At 40.9% G+C, this 17,806-nt stretch overlaps 1 protein-coding gene across 1 annotated transcript in view; it reads left to right on the top strand.

Annotated features, from left to right (window-relative positions):
• Positions 1 to 201: 201 nt before the first annotated feature.
• PKD1L3 (polycystin 1 like 3, transient receptor potential channel interacting) overlaps positions 202 to 17,806 on the top strand; it is a 63,188-nt gene continuing 45,583 nt past the window's right edge. Inside the window, 7 exon segments of the mRNA XM_036441154.2 lie at positions 202 to 1,439; positions 2,655 to 2,774; positions 8,023 to 8,139; positions 9,712 to 9,761; positions 11,544 to 11,792; positions 14,068 to 14,172; positions 16,996 to 17,172. Of these exon segments, the coding sequence (XP_036297047.1) occupies positions 1,145 to 1,439; positions 2,655 to 2,774; positions 8,023 to 8,139; positions 9,712 to 9,761; positions 11,544 to 11,792; positions 14,068 to 14,172; positions 16,996 to 17,172 (1,113 nt within the window). The 5' untranslated portion in view covers positions 202 to 1,144.

Raw genomic sequence — 17,806 nt, 5'->3', positions numbered from 1 at the left:
TTACAGAGAGGAAGAGAGAGGGATAGAGTTAGAAACAGCAATGAGAGAGAATCATCTATCAACTGCCTCTTGCTCGCCCCCTACTGGGGGTTTGTCCGCAACCAAGTTACATGCCCTTGACCAGAATCGAACCTGGGACCTTTCAGGCTGCAGGCTGATGCTCTATCCATTGAGCCATACCGGTTTCGGCTCACATAATCTTTTACATGGTTAATGTATTTTTTAAACAGGGATGTATTGGGGTCTACACTTCAGAGAATTTTTAATTTTGGTACCACATTCATTTTGGTTTTAAAGAGTAATTGTAAGTATCAATAGGATAAACAACTGAGCCCTGAAACCTGCCAAGTGATTTCAGTGCCCACATTTATCTGTATTTACCTTCCATTTTGGCACCAAGAAAAAGAACTGGCTAAGAACATAAATGATAGATGTGTGCTACAGGTGGAGACCAAATGTCATGTATGAACAAAGGTTTTTCAGCAAGTTAAAGAAAAGCAATGAGAGAATTGATACTTCTCTACTGCGTGACCAACTCAAAAGAACCTATGTGGTTTTAGGCCAGAGCCATGTGTATTTAACAAGTGGCTAGTTAGTTCAGCAAATTTGAATTTCACTCGTTTTCAGTTGTGTTTGTATTTAATCTGTATTCATTCCTTCATTAAATATTTATTCTTTGGTTTTTATGATAATAGAAGAGATTTGGGGTATAGTTAAATAAGAGATTTGGGATAGAGTGAATGTATTTAAGAAACAATACAATTCAAATTCATAGCTTTCTTTTTTAGAAAACCAAAATAATACATTACTCGATTTTTAACAACACTGACTTAGATATTCATTGTTCTCTAGTTCCTTACAGCTTAGATTTAGCAAATAAAGATCTATTTTAAAGCTGGAGGCATATCCAGTTATATAAACACAGATGGCCCATTGCTTTATTAACCAATGTTTGTTGTCAGCTTATAGGAACTCCACCTGGTCCCTAAAACAAAACAAAACAAAAAAACCTTTTTTCTCCTTGATAAATTATTCCCAATTCCTAAAAAATAATAGTAATGAATGAGACAAACTCATCAAGAATATAAAAGGCCAGGCAGCATCTGAGCCTCCACACTTTCTGTGCTCACAGTTCACAGAGAAAATGTTATTCAAAAGAAGAGCCTGGCTTTGGTTATACATCAGAACAGGCATCATTCTAGGAAGCCAGCTGAATAGCCCAACGCACCCTGGTAAATGTTCCTGTTTTCAGCTTCACAGGTTTCCCTGCAGCTTTAAGGGAGCAGAAAACTACTGCCATGTCCAAGGTGGACACCTTGCTTACACTTGGAACCAGGAGGTTCAAGATCTCGTCTGGGACTTTCTGGAAGAAGGAAAGAAGTGGTGGATTGGGCAAAATGTAATGCTGCTGGGGGAAAATCAACAAAACAACAACCCAAGTAAGGCTCTGAGGTTTGATGTTTAGGAAGGAAACCTTACTTTTATTCATGAACAGGAAGAAGAAAAAATTTAAATCTTTCTGCTTTTGTATACAGAAAAATCAGTCATTTTACTCATTACCATCATTCCTCTGAAATATTTCTACTTTTGTGCTGTACCCTCTGATTTGTCTGTGTAGCAAAGATGATGGGATTTTCTCAGAGCCTATCAAAGGTTAACTTACCTAATACTTCACTGAAAATACTGTGCAAGATTCTGAAGTGGGAAACCTTTTAGGGTCTTTTTTTTCCTGGTAAATATCTCTTCGTCATTCTTGGCTCCCAAGTTTTCTCATGCAGAAACTAGGAGAGAAATTGCTTACCTGTTGTCTTTCTTAGATATTTTCAAAATTATGTACCATAATCTTGTGGTCTTAGAAAAAACTCCAAGGCATTTTGTGCCATAAGTATCTTTATTAAAGTCTAAATAAATTAATGCCTAGCTTGGTGACAAAGGACACATGATATGAAAAAATAATCTATAGCCCTAACCGGCTTGGCTCAGTGGATAGAGCATCGGCCTGCGGACTGAAGAATCCCAGGTTCGATTCCAGTCAAGGGCATGTATCTTGGTTGAGGGCACATCCCCAGTCGGGGTTGTGCAAGAGGCAGTTGATCATTGTTTCTCTCTCATCAATGTTTCTAACTCTCTCTTCCTCTCCCTTCCTCTCTGTAAAAAATCAATAGAATATATATATATATATATATATATATATATATATATATATATATATATATATAAAATCTATAATATATGTGGTGATGGAAACTAAATCCTCATTTATTGAAAGGTAAATTTGAGATAGATAGATAGATAGATAGATAGATATATTATAATCCTCACCAGATGATATGCTTTTACTGATTTTAGAAAGAGGAGAGAGAGAGAGAGAGAGAGAGAGAGAGAGAGAGAGAGAGAGAAAGAGAGAGAGAGAGAAATGAGAGAAACATTGATCAGTTGCCTCCCTAGGGGATTGAACTCATAACCTAGATGAGTGCCCTGACTGAACTGAATTGAACCAGCAACCAAGTCACCAACTCCAAGGCTATATTTATTTTTTTTAAATGTTTGACTTTTTATCAACCAATATCATCCCAATAAATTCAGTAAAAGTGTTTTTTAAATGTTTGACCTTTGAGTATGAAGCTCATCTGGGTCTGGTCTTCCTTCTGCAGGTGTCACAGCCCGCCACGCCACCACACACACCAGCTGCCCTTACATATCCAGGAAGTCCAATCGAATCTCTTCGAAAGTAGACTTGTGCTCCCTGGGGCATTATTTCATTTGCCAGGCTGGTAAGTGATGAAGCTGCCTGCTGCCAAAGACCTAACTTTATTATTATTGTTTAAATGTACTTTTATTGATTTCAGAGAGGAAGGGAGAGAGAGAAACATCAGTGATGAGAGAGGATCACTGATCAGTTGCTTCCTGCACACTCCCAACTAGGGATCAAGCCCACAACCAGGGAATCGAACCATGACCTCCTTGCTCATCGGTCGCTTCTCCACCACTGAGCCACACCAGCTGGGCCAAAGACCTCACTTTAGAAAAGGATTCTAAATAAAGAGAGTTTGTGAGAGCGTTAGTTAGCATGTCCCTGGATGATAGACCTCAGGAGGGACATGGGGTCTTGATTTTCATGATATTGGCTGGAGTGAAAAACTGTTCCTTTGGAGGCACTTGCTCACCTACTCCGGTAGCAGAAAAGATCTGTGCCTCGATGCTCCCTTCATGGCTGGACTTGGGCAGAGTGTGAGAGAAAACGTACTCTTGGTAAGCCCCGTTTTCCACGTGTGAACCCCTTAATCCATTCAGTATTTGGGCTTTAGAGGGTAGAATAGGAAGCAAAGGAGGAAAAAAAGAATGTGGTGAAGGAAAATGAGAAGATGGGAGGTGAGGAGATTTTCATCAGTCAGAGGTTTGTTTCATCAGAAGTAGATCAGAATTAAGGTATGTGTACAGTTTGGTGGAGGGGGGTTGGATGGTTTTTGTTTTTGCAATCAAGTAGTATTTCTCGTGGTGGTGGTGGTTACATAAAGCATTTATTCTTAGCTCAGTGAACTCTCAGAGATTTTATGATGTCCCCGATTGTCTAGGTGAAAATTTTGTTTCACTTTTTTTAAAATTAAGTCTTTTTTGTTGAAAGTATTGCATATTGTCCCCCTTTTCCCCCACTGACCCCTCCCAGCCCGTCTCCATCCTTCTTGTGTCACTTTTTTAAAAAATCACAAATACATTCTCATGAAAATACAAAGCTCATATAGGGCCGAAACCGGTTTGGCTCAGTGGTAAAGCGTTGGTCTGCGGACTGAAAGATCCCAGGTTCGATTCTGGTCAGGGGCATGTACGTTGGCTGCGGGCACATCCCCAGTAGGGGGTGTGCAAGAAGCAGCTGGTCGATGTTTCTCTCTCATCGACATTTCTAGCTATCTCTCTCCCTTCCTCTCTGTAAAAAATCAATAAAATAGAATGAATGAATGAATGAATGAATGAATAAATAAATAAATAAATAAATAAATAAATAAATAATAAAACATTGGGGAATGTGCTTACAAAGCACATATAGGTACTTCATTAAACAGAATACATTGCAGTATTTCTTTATTACAAAATATATTTATCCATTACAGTATTCCTCAAATACCAGTGTTTTAGCTTAATGAATTTCTAGCTTCAAATCTCTCCTTCTTACCTTTTCAAGCGTTTTGTGAGATTTTTGTCCTGTTTTGCAATATAATGTGCTAGTGTTACTGAGGCCATGGTTGTGGCCTAAATAAACTCCTTCGCACAAATCTACTAATCATGTGTTTCATTCTCACAAACTGCATCCCTAGTATTGGCCCTCTTACAGTTGTGAATAGTTTTTCATCATCTCCAGGACTGGAAAAGCAACTCCTACTTCGCCTAAATGATGATGATATTGTACCCATCTTTCATTCTCCAAGAGTTGAGTTTTTACACATTCTCAGCTACTCTTAATTTGGGAGTGAAAATGTCTTTTTCTGATATCATCATTTATGTACTTGCAAGAGATTACTGCTATGGAGTGTAGAATGCTGTGCAGAAGATAATCTTAGACAAAAAAAAAAAAAAGAATTCTATTCAATTTATCTAAGCCAGTTCTGCAAATTCTGAGTCTACATTCCCACAATGAGAGGAAGCGTGTTACTGAAGCTAAGAGCGTGGGCTAAAGAGTCACGATCATAAGTCAGAGTCCTGAGCTCAGATCTTGTTTTTCTGATTTTCCACTTGTGACAACTGGGGCAAGCAGCTTAACCGCTGTGCAGCCAGTTTCCTCCAAAGGACTGTTATCATAATTAAGATAATGCAAGTGAGGTATTAGAACAGCGCCTAGCATAATATTGTCATTATTACTGTTAATATTATATTATTGTGCAATTTCTATTTTTTGTTCAAAGTTTGTTTTCTGCTTCTAGATAGCTTCACATTCATGTCAAAGGTGAAAACACTTTGGAAATCCAATATTACTAGTTCCCTTTAGAACTAAAGTATTTGCACCATGTAATTGCATAGAGGTGTTTTGAAATAACTAGTGTTGTCACAGTGTGTATACATTTTTTATTATGAATTTAAGAAATGCCTCTTGCAAAATAACAAATGGGTGAGAGAAGTATTAGCAAATTTGTTCCTTAACATTCAAGAGAGAAGTCTAATACCTTGTATTATTGTATAGTATTACTGAGGTTATAGATTGACTTTTGCACACTAAATAGTTGAACACAGGATCTTTCTTTAAAAAAAAAAAAAAAAAAAAAGGCCCTTAAGCTCTGGCTGGTTTGGCTCAATGGACAGAATGTCAGCCTGCGGACTGAGGGGTCCCGGGTTTGATTCCAGTTAAGGTCACATGCCCGGGTTGTGGGCTCAATCCCCAGTGGGGGGAATGCTGGGGGCAGCTGATCAATGATTCTCTCTCATCATTGATGTTTCTATCCATATCTATTTCTTCTCCCTTCCTCTCTCTGAAATCAATAAAAATATTTTAAAATATATTTTATTGATATTTTACAGAGAGGAAGAGAGAGGGATAGAGAGATAGAAATATCGATGAGAGAGAATCATCAATCAGCTGCCTCTTGCACACCCCCCCTGGGGATGTGCCCGCAACCCAGGTTCGATTCTGGTCAAGGGCATGTACCTTGGTTGCGGGCACATCCCCAGTGGGGGATGTGCAGGAGGCAGCTGATTGATGCTTCTCTCCCATCAATGTTTCTAACTCTATCCTTCTCCCTTCCTCTCTGTAAAAAATCAATAAAATATATTTTTTTTAAAAAGGCACTTAAGCTCACATATAAAATTATTCATTCCTAAGAGATTTTTCTTTTCAGTGTCAGAATGAGAAGTGGTGGTTTGTGTTAAAAGTTGTATGTACTGTCATAGAGTTGATATTCAGCTGAGTGTACCAAGACAGTCAGACTGGTTGTGAAAACTTTAAAATACTTCCATGCCATTGGTAAAGGAAAATAATAGCACAACCACATTACCTCAAACTTATCATAGTAGGGTAACATGACAACCACTCATAAATGTAGTTCTGTCTTGGCGACATCTGAAAATATCTGTAGCACTCTGCCATTTGGGATGAGGTCAATCTTGCACATCCTTTGAAACTCTCCATGCTTTAGGAAAGCCATCAGTTGATCATTGTCCTCGAATTGCATATTTGCTACTACTTCTAAATGACTCGGCCTTAACTTTGCTCTTGTTTCAGCAGTCAGTGTATGATGTTTTGATATTTATAAATTCAATAGTTTGTAATAAAACATTAAACATGAGTTCCCACAACTCCTAGTGGGGGGGTGGGGGGTGGATCTAGGAAGTAGTCATGAATGACTGCTAACATCAGAAAGAGAGAGACAAACACTTTGTGACTACTGATGGACTACTTGATACCACGGACTAAGTAATTTTTTTTTTTAATAGGACTTGAATCTGATCAAGCCTCTAGAGCCAGCACAGGAACACTTATAGCAGTTTTATTTGTAATAGCCCCAAACTGGAAACAGCCCGGGTGCCCTTCAACAGGTTGTTGGCTAAGCAACTGGGGTACATCCATACTATGGAATACTATTCAGCAATAGAGTAGAAACAAACTATTGACACATACAACCACATGAACTAATCACCAGAGAATTATGCTGCATGAGAAAAGCCAATCCCATTAGAAAAGCTAATTCCCGTCTTAGCCCCTGACAACTATTAATTTGTTCTCTGTTCCTATAATTTTGTCAATTCATTTCAAGAATATTAAATAAGTGAAATCATATAGTATGTAACAAATCCCAAAATGTTACATACTATATGATTTCACTTATTTAATATTCTTGAAATGAATTGACAAAATTATAGGAACAGAGAACAAATTAGTAGTTGTCAGGGGCTAAGACGGGAATAAGAGCAGGAGAGGAAGTAGGTGTACGAGTTTAGATAATTTTAAGGGAATTTTGCTCAAGAGCAGGAATGAACAGAAACTATACATAATTCCTGAGGGGATGAAAATTGGCGGGGTTTTTAAGACAGGAAATAAAGTATGCCAGGACAATGCTCTTGATCCAAACAGTGTGCAACTGGAGGGGCTCACTTTGTGTAGGGCAGGGGAAGTTGGTAGTAACGAGAGAGAAGGCGGTATCTGTGGGGACGGATGCCTGCAGGTGGGCAGGTTTGGTGGTGGGAGTCTGTGGAAAGGACTCTTAATTGTTTTCCTTTTCCCCTTGAGGCAGAAAGCCAAGTTATCACTTGACGTGAGAATGAGGATCAGGGAGACTCCTAGCTGTTGGAGATTTGAGTAGAGGACAAAGTGGAACAGGGTTATCTAGGAGAGTGGAAGTGGGTCTAGACAAGGGGAATACAGTATCATTGCCTGGGGTTCGTGACCCTGAATTTAAGCTGAGACACAGTCAGTGAAGTTGTATGATTTTGTCTAGCCATGATCAATGGCATGAGAAACACCAAATGCACACAGGCACGTTCAAGAATATTACTGCCGCCCTAACTGGTCTGGCTCAGTGGATAGAGCGTCTGCCTATGGACTGAAAGATTCCAGGTTCAATTCCAGTCAGAGGCACATGCCCAGGTTGTGGGCTCAGTCCCCAATAGGTGGCGTGCAGGAGGCAGCCAGTCGATGATTCTCTCTCATCATTGATGTTTCGATCTCTCCCTTCCTCTCTGAAATCAATAAAAATATATATTTTTTTAAAAGAATATTATTGCCCACCTTCTCAACTCTTTTATCTCTATCAATAGGAATTAAGGATCACAAAGGAGAATATTATGCTTAGAATATAACTTCTTAAAATGAACTTAATTCTCTGTGTCATGTTGACCAGTCAGTGGGCCTAATTTTGAGGAGTTGGATCATATAAGGTGATGTCTGTGCTCCAGAGCAAAAGAGCTGTTCCAGAAGTTCTATGTTGTCACTCTTTTTTAAAAAAATGGATACTCATCTTTAATTTGTGTTTTCTTGATTATCACATATGTGCTCTAACTTAAAGTTAGAGCTGTATCCTATAAATTAACTCCAAATAGATGTCTTTTCAGACCAAGATTCAAGTTACGAGAGAAATGGAAATAATTCTCATTCACATCGGAGACCCAAGAAGACAAAAAGAGAAGTCGCAATCCCAAGAAACAAAATGGCCTCAGGTAATGGGAAGTGACATCAATAACTGCCTTAAAGGATGCACAAGAAAATTCATGCTGAAATGTGTCATCATCACAGGTACCCAGTAAATACTCATGACACTCTGTCTTGTCTGATCTCGGTATTACAATCTTTGCTTTCATTTATAAATTCTTATTTTATTGATATTCCTTTGCCCATCTTCTTTTTACATATACACAAGTGAAAGACAGTTTCTTTCTACAAATTCTCCATCAAAAAAGAGAGGCGTCTAGCCCAGCCCGTGTAGCTCAGTGATTGAGTGTGGACCTATGAACCAGGAGGTCACGGTTCAGTTCCTGGTCAGGGAACATGCCTGGGTTTCAGGCTCGACCCCCAGTAGGGGGCATGCAGGAGACAACCAATTAGTGATTCTATCTCATTATTGATGCTTCTAATCTCTCCCTCTCCCTTCCTTTTTAAAATCAATAAAAAAAAATTTTTTTTTAAAGAAAAGCTTCTAGAAATCCTTGCAAAGTCAAATTGTGGTGCTCTCTCTCATTATTTTTTAATTTTGAAAAACAAATACTATTTGGGGATGATGCATTAGCCTGAAATTACCTCAGTCAATATTTATGTTGAGTTATAGAGATCTTCTGATAATTAGAATGGGTGAAAAAAGAGACTAATGTAAAGTGGATCTAGCGATGATTCTTATTGATTTCAGAGAGGAAAGGACAGGGAGAGAGAGATGGGAACATCAATGATGAGAGAATTCATTGATTGGCTGTCTCCTGGACACCCCACACCCAACACCCCACACTCAACCCAACACCCTGGGGGTTGAGCCCACAACCTGGACATGTGCCCTGACCAGGAATCGACATGACCTCCTGGTTCATAGGTTGACGCTCAACCATTGAGCCACACCAGCTGGGCAGGGCTCATTTATTTCTCTTAATCTATCTCATTCTTGTGCATTTTAGCTTCAGTTGACTTATCTTTAAGACTTTCTGTTTCTCTTAAGGATGTTACATAGCTTTTTAAGGATTTGGTTAAATAGCTTTTTTTTGCTGTTGATAATTTTCAGAGTTATGCTTTTCTCTGAGTCCCCTGGATTCAGTTCCCAGGTTCTATGCTAGTCAGAGGCTCTCTTTTGGTTTTGATTTTTCCCTCATCTTTGAAGGGAAACACCATGTTTGTCAGGAGACCAACAAACTAGGTCACCCTTAGGTCAGCAGCCTGTTGGCTTATCTAGTGATCCAAACCCCTTTCCACATCCACAGCTGACATGCAGGGTGAGTTCCCTGTTCCCAGCAAGCTGATGGCCCCGATCTGAGGTGTCATTTTTCTCCACTCTACTCTATTGCTTTGATTTTCACATTGTCAGATACTCTTACAACCATCCTCCAGATGAAGAGATTAAGGTAGAGGGACAGATAGAAACATCAATAATGAGAATCATTGATTGGCTGCCTCCTGTACATCCCCTACTGAGAATTGAGCCCACAACCTGGGCATGTGCCCTGACCAGGAATCAGGAATCGAACCGTGACCTCCTGGTTCAGTGGTTGAGCCACATGGGCCAGGCCTAACCTACTTTCTTTTTTCGACAGGAGCCACTCATCTCTCAAACAGATGTCACCAACCTGCTCTTGCTAATCCTGTAAGTACTTAACCTTCACAGTACACGTCTTGGAATTGTGTTCTCTTTCAGTCCTGGTGGATCCTGCCAGTCTCACAGAGTGCTCTGAATTATAGTTTTCTGAGAAGGAAAGGAAAGTATGTAAGTGCAGGAAAGAGGTTTAATGGATTATTTATGAAAGAAGATTTTTAAAGTCTATCTATTGGCTTCCATGCTGTTATTATTTTCTTTTGTTGATTGTTTCTTTATTCCCTGCTTCATTCCAAAAAGAACTTGTGGCATCTTACAAAAATATATGCTATGCAATAATTATTTTTTTAATTTTAAAAAGGAAAAAGAAAGAAATTTGAGTGACAGGTAGAAACTCTGCACACTCTACAAAATTTCACCTTCAAGAAATTTCTTAGCTTTCTTGCCTTTGTGTCTTACATAAAAACCTCTCAGTAGCTGTCTAAATATAGATTTACATTTATTTAATCCATTTTAAAAAAGAAAGAAAGAAAAGAAATAGGTATTGTTATCACTATAAAAGGGAAGGGGGGTGAAATAAAAATCCCTTAAGTCAGTATTTCTTAAGCGAAGTGATGTTCTGCAGAATAACAGCCAATATTGCTTAAAATATTGCCAGATGGAAAGAAAAAAAAGGTGCTTTTTGTTTTGTTTTGTTTTTTACTATAAGACTTCTCAGGGCCTTTTTGTTTTGTGAGGATATTTTCTCCATTGATTTCCAGAGAAAGTGGAAGGGAGGGGGAAGAGAGAGAGAGAGAGAGAGAGAGAGAGAGACATCTATGTGAGGCACATTCATTGGTTACCTCCTGCACACACACACACACAGTTCCCCCTACTAGGTAGCAAGCCTGCAAAGAAAGTATGTGTTCTTGACCCACCCTTCAGTCTGCGGGCCAACACTCTATCCACTGAATCAAACCGGCTAGGGCATAGAGTCTTTTATATGCCCCAAACCTAACCACTTCCTTCACCACTGTCACCCCAGGCTCAGCCTCCATCAGCTCCCGTCTGTACTTTGCATCTTTCTCCTACTGAACTCCCTGCTTCTGTCCTGGGCCTCTTTCTGTCCTTTCTCAACATGCGTCAGAGGAGCCTTCATAGCAGAAGTCAGATCCAGCGACTGCTCCTCAAAGCGTCTCCCCACCCATATCTTCCCATCTCATTCAAAGTAAAATCACACTCTTCACAATTTCCTGACACAGGACATGCTCTCCAACCCCCTTCCCTCATTCCCACTCTACCCCTGGATCATTTTTTTTGTTGTTTTTTGGGCTCCCCTCCTACCATTTTTGCTCATCTGGCCTTTTTGTTCTTCCGCAAACAAACAGCAGGCTGTGGGCTCAGGGCTCTTGAACTTCTTAAGTACCCTCCTCCAGAACACTGACAGTTTTTTCTCTCTCATTCTCAGCAAAAATGCCCTTTTTGGCATCTGCCATGCATTAGTGACCACGTGATGCAATGTGTGTCTCTGTCTCCACCACTAACGTGGACCTTCAGTGAGGGCAAGGACTTGGCTCTCATTGTTCATTGCCGTCCCCTCACTTCCCCATGGTTAGCACCTGGTGGCTGTCTCATTATAATTTATTGACACTAAATACACACGGGAAATTGTGCACCTCAAAGAGGGTAATATCATACGCCACCTCCTCCAAACTAGTCTTTTTTGAGAGAAGTGTTTATTAATATCTCAGGGCCCTGGGGGTTCCAAAGCAATTTTGGAGACACCACCTTAATTTTCATTATTTGGTTAAAATCAGATTTAGCCCTTTCCTTTTAACTATTTTTGTCTTTTAGTCCAAGACCCTGTGCCATTCTGTCAGCCCGTTTCCTTCTGTCCTACCCACCGTCACACAGCAGGGACGGTCAGTCACCCCGGTGCCTACCGGCCTGCCACTCCCTGCGGCAGCGGGGCTCGCCAGGCCTGCGTCTGGAACACAGGCTGGAAAGGCTGTGGTGGGAACAGCTTCAAGCCCCACAGAGGACTCCCATCCAGGCGTCTCCGCCACTCATCTGCACACATCGCTTCAGAACGCGTCCCGTCAGGTAAGTGAGGAACATGGAAGTCACAGCTGGGTACTTTCATTACATGGAAATAGCACTTTTAAATATATATTATATATAATTGATTTCAGAGAGGAAGGGAGAGATAGAAACATCAGTGATGAAAAAGAGAGTCATTGATCGGCTGCTTCTTGCACATCCACCACTGGGGATCGAGCCCGAGACCCAGTCATGTGCCTGACCAGGAATCGAGCCCTGAACCTCCTAGTTCATACGTCGATGCTCACCCACTGAGCCATACTGGCTGAGCAGAATATACCCCGGAATGCCTGATAGACAGACATGTATCCCGATTAAAAACAAAACCAAAGCAAGTCCATGCAAACACTCCAAGTATTTCAGTACTTACGGTCTTATTACGTAATGCTGCTATACCAGAGCGTGGTGGGGAGGAACCCACGTTGGCCTGCCCCACTGTCTGAGCAGCAGCAAACCCCTCGGCACCTCCTCCAACTCACCCTCTCAACTCTCCTTTCACCTTTGTTCCCCTTTCAGACAAATGGGGGGAAAGGCAAAGCTGCTTTAACAGTGTTGACTGATGCCGAAACCGGTTTGGCTCAGTGGATAGAGCGTCGGCCTGCGGACTGGGGGGTCCCAGGTTCGATTCCGGTCAAGGGCCTGTACCTTGGTTGCGGGCACATCCCCAGTAGAGGGTGTGCAGGAGGCGACTGGTTGATGATTCTCTCTCATTGATGTTTCTAACTCTCTATCCCTCTCTCTTCCTCTCTGTAAAAAATAAAATAAAATATATATATATTTTTGAAAAACAGTGTTGACTGAAGAAAGCCATCCTGCTTCTCCCTGTTGTTCTGGGGGTTTTAAAACACAAGCCCTGCCTATATGCAATCTGACATTTTCCTATTAGAAAGGAGTCCTGTTTTCTCTGGATCTGCTGTCAGTGCTAATGGGAACTGGATGTTCACCGCTGTCTCCGACAGCATTGTGTTCTGCCTAGGGGAAAGTGATCTACAGCAGCTTAAACAAAGAGTGTTTGCTTGCCTTAATCAGAGAAAAATTTGAAGGATAGAATATCCAAAGAGTCTCCAGACAAATTATTAGAAATATCAAGAGAATTTAGAGATGTTACTGAACATCAGGTCAGTATATACTAAATGAATTATATTATTGCATAACAGCAACTATCAGTTAGAAGATTAGATTTTTTTAAAAAAAAGATATAATAGCAAGTACCTAGAAATAAATCTATCCAAAGCTGTACAAAACTTCCAGTTTTTCTGAGTCAGTTCAGGCAACCACTCTAAGGCTTGATGAAGAGACATTAAAGAGAGGCTCAGTAAGTGGTGAGACCTGCCATGGTTCAGCCCAGGTTACGCATTCTGCTCTGAAATGTCAGATAAGGCTGCAGCTGGAATGACGCTGAGAACAGCCTGACCAGCAGGCAGATGTGCAGCCGGGTGGCATCTTGTGTCCCTTACCTTCACTCCTTCTTATTCACATCTCAGTCCCGCAGCGTAAAGCCAAACTGTGCGAGCCTCAGTTCTGAGATCTCTCTGTAACACCCAGCCCCCTACAACCCTGTGAATCAGGAATAAGCCTATTCAATTGCATGGCCCGTGAGGGCGGGGTCTTAACTGACGAACTACTCCAGTCCTTGAGCCAAGAGTACACAGTAGGCATTTAATAAGGACTTACTGAATACTTGATTGAATTAAGCTGTAAGTGGCTCTATAGAATTCCAACCATGTAGTTGGTGTAAGCAGGTTGTCTCAGGGTTGGACTTCCAGTTCAAAACAAGTAGCCACTTATGCTTTGGGGCCATGTCTAGTGTTCTGGGCTTGTTTGTTTTCTCAGGTTTCTGCCTCCCGGCTCCTGCCATGCATGCGGTATTTCAAGGACTTCCCTCGTGAACGTGAACTCTTGGGTTGAGGGAATCACCGTGGGAAACCTGAGGAGATAAACACACTTCTGAATAGAAAAGTTTTGTTGTTTTGAATTCCAGGTTTCCCACACTTTTTATCATGGCCATAAGCCTTAAGCTAACTCTTGCAAATCTTATTTTCAGACTCACTTGTTCTTGGAGCAATCACTGTTTGACCTGTTCTCCATTTTCTGTATGAAGAGGTGAAAATTCTATTTGAAGGAAAGCTTCTGAAAGCAACAAATGTTATGGAAAGCCTGTGATTCATAGAGACTCTAATGTCATCAAAGATCAACTCTCACTAAAGCCATGTCTCAAACTACTAAAGTACAGTGATTATATGCAAACAATTTTGACAAAAACCTTTGTTCCCAATAGGCCACAGATGAAATGGCATGCAACTTCAGCCAAGCGATTCAGAAAGCTTGTGAGGTGCTCCAGGAACTGACAGCCATTATCCCAGGATTCTCCGAGTCAGTGCAGGTAAGCAGAGACTGGGAGGGAACAAGGTGTGAGAAAGGGGAAAGTGAAAAACAGAAAAGGAGAAAATGTATAATAAAACAGAAAATGTATGATTTGGAAATTGTACCCTGTATGGACTGTAGCATTATAAAATACTTTGTGGAGACTCAATGGAAATATTAGCAAGTGTAATTGTACCTTTAAATCTGAGGATTATGCCCTCGCTGGGTAGCTCACTTGGTTAGAGTGTTGTCCCTATACTCCAAGGTTATGGGTTTGATTCCCCCATCAGATCCCCTGTTAGGGCACATACAAGAAACAAGCAAATGAATATATAAATAAAGAAAATAACAAGTCACCGTTCTCTCTCTCTCCACCCCCCTCTCTCTCTAAAATCAATACATTTAAAAACTATACGTTAAGGCAGCTCTCTCTATGGAGCATGCCCAAGCCTTCCCCTTCCTCTCAATCCTTGACTCTCAAGCTTCAAGGTCCCTTCTTTTGCTTCTGTAACTTGCTTCTTGAGCCCATTACTTCTATAGCCCATTCCTTCCACCTCTGTGACTTTCTAAATAAATTTTCTCTTATGAAAAAAAATCTGAAAGGTTGTTAAAAAACTGGATCAGTGGTGACATTCTCATTTATCACATCACTGCTTTTCTGACATGTGTGTCAGGAGAAATCACAGGAGACAAAGACAGATCCGTGCTTTGCCATAGCAGAGAGCAACCTTGAAACAGGCATCAAAAACCGTGCCCCCGTGATGTCTGCCTTTGTTGCAACCACGTTTGCCAATGTGACTTCCTCATAATTATTCATGCCTCTTTCTACTCCCTACACATCAATTAAGGCGGTCGGATTAGTAAGGATTTTAATTTTCTTTTTTCCATTTTCTGTATTTTCAAATATTGCAATGAGTACATAAATGCAATCTGTATTGGTTTATTTGAGAAAATTAGAACAAAAGCATATAAAATAAAAAGCATTCTCTAGATGTAATCACTATTATTAGATTAATTTTGATTTGCTGTGCATACACTTCCAAACCTTTTTGATGCATCCACAAAGGTTGTTGGTTTGTTTTGTTTTAATAAAAACGAGGTTAAAGTCGACAAATTTTTCAGCCCCTTGATTGTTGTACTTAGTGCCAAGTCAGGATATCTTTTCATGTCGGTATACATCAGTGTACTCCTTATTCTTAGTGTTTGTTTGGATATTTTACCCTTGCAAATAGCCATCCATGGACATCCTATGCCTACATCTTTCAGAATATTGCAAATATTTCTGTGGGATAGAGTGCTAGAAACACAGCTGATGGGCTTTTACAGTTTCAATAGATGAAAAATTACCCTCGCCTCCTAAAAGGAACTATTTTACCTTCTCACCATCCACCCCCAACCTTTTCATTTTTGTCAATTTCAAAGGCAAAAAAAAGAAGCATTTTTATTGATTACTAAGGAGGTTGAACATCCTCCATTGGATGTCTCTTTGTAAGAGAGCTTATTCATTATTGATATTAACCTTTTGTTATACATGTTGCAAATATTTTGTGTTCATGTCTTATTTTTAACTTTACTTACTTGTTTACTTATTTATTTTTAAATCCTCATCTAAGCATATTTTTCCATTGACTTTTAGAGAGAGTGAAAGAGAAAGGAAAAGACAGAGAGAAATATTGATGTGAGAGAAGCACATCAATAGGTTGCCCCCTGCACAAGCCCCAACTGGGGAATCGAACCCACAAATTAGGTATGTGCCCTGACTGGAAATCGAACCCATCACCTTTTGGTGTATAGGACAACTCCCCAACCAACGAGCCAGCCAGCTAGGGATTAACTTCATTTATTTTTTTTATACTTACTTCTGTTATTTTATTTTTCATAGTAGAGGCCCGGTGCACAAAAATTCGTGCACTCTGGGAGGTTCCTCATCCTGGCCCCCTGTAGTCCAGGACCCCTCAGGGAATGTTCGCTTGCCGCCTTAGGGCCTAAGCCAGCAGTCAGACATCCCTCTCACAGCCCAGAAGCCCTGACTCATTACTACCTGACTGTTCGCTGCTCCTTAGCACTGCCTCAGAGGCAGGAGAGGCTCCTGCCATCACAGCTGCTCTCGCCGGCCCGGCTTCTGGCTGAGCAGAGCTCCGCCTGTGGGAGTGCACTGACCACCAGGGGGCAGCTCCTACATTGATTGTCTGCCCCCTGGTGGTCAGTGTATGTCATAGCAACCTGTCACATTCCCCTGTTTGGTCGATTTGCATATTACCCTTTTATTATATAGGATTATATAGGATAGGATATTTTTTACTTTGCAGTTTTTAATAAATGTAACTTTGAAAATAAAGAACATTTCAAAACAAAAGGAGTAGTACTTGCCATGACTGTTCAGTAAATAGCTGATCATTTGACTTGTGTCCCATGAGGACAGCCTGCAGAAAGGAGAGTTGGTGTTTTCTGTTTCATGTAGGACTTCTCCTTGATCTCCATGTCAAGTCTGTCTTGAATGCTTTTAAGGCCCTAGATACAAAAGCACAGACTGTGCAATACTTCAGTCAGCACTCTTCTCTTCTGCATTCCTCTTTCAAGCTCAGTGGTATTAATTAGATATTTGATCTTCTTACCACTCAACAAGGAGTTATGTCATTTGCTTAGAGCAACCTGAAATACAGATCCTCCCCATAGGTGATATGTAATAATATATTTTCCTTCCCTGCCACAGTGTAGCATTGCTTCTTCTGAAAATGTATTTGAAATGTGTAAAGAACATTGAACTCCTTATCAGAAGAACACAGTTGTAAAACAGTAATGAACAGTTCAGGAACGTATGTTTGCTTTTCAAAACTCACAGGTCTATGTTGTCGACTCCCTGATTTACCTGAGTGGCCAACCACTGAAGAGCCCATTTCAAAACAGCAGCACTCTGGGCTTCCACATTCCTGCGACTCTCTGCCCCGTCCACTCCCTCAATGGTGTAGTGAAAGCTGACGCAGCAAGTGGGCCAAGACCCGGGCATGACATTGAGCAGGTGGGTGTGGTACATGCCACTGGCCAACTCTCCTTGGAAATGTTTAGTCTTGGCAGGTGCAGGTCTCGCACGGCCTCTCCCTGGACTCCAACAGCGCCCAGCTGAGTCTGCAGCACTGAAGACCCTGCTTTGTGGATCCTTTCTGGGTCCTCCTCTCTACCCCAGTGAGCCCAGCCTGCCTACTGCCGTCATCCGGTGAAAAGACCGTAGCGACGTGCTTGGCACACAGTTAGCACTCAGTAAATTGTATTTGCTGTGCACATGGGAAAATGTCCTACATTATTAGTCACTAGGGAAATGCAAATCAAACCGCAGTGAGCTGCCACTTCACACCTAATAACAAGTGTGGGCAAGGAGGCAGAGAAAATGGAACCTTTGTGCAGTGTTAGATTGTTAGATGGATGATACAGCACTTTGCAAAGCAGTGTGTCAGTTCCCCCAAAGGGTTAAAAATATAATTACCATGTGAGCTAGTAATTCTACTCCATGGGATGGATCCACATGTGTCCACATGAAACTTGTACAATCATGTCCATAGCAGTATTATCCAAATGGCCAAATAGCAAAAACGTGGAAACAACCCAGATGTCCACGATCTGATGAATGGATAAATAAAAAGCGGTATGTCCATAAA

The sequence above is a fragment of the Pipistrellus kuhlii genome, unplaced genomic scaffold (assembly GCF_014108245.1).
Source record: "Pipistrellus kuhlii isolate mPipKuh1 unplaced genomic scaffold, mPipKuh1.p scaffold_m20_p_17, whole genome shotgun sequence".
Classification (NCBI taxonomy): Eukaryota; Metazoa; Chordata; class Mammalia; order Chiroptera; family Vespertilionidae; genus Pipistrellus; species Pipistrellus kuhlii.
The sequence above is the reverse complement of the archived record's forward strand: the minus strand, read 5'-3'. Positions and strand labels throughout refer to the sequence as shown.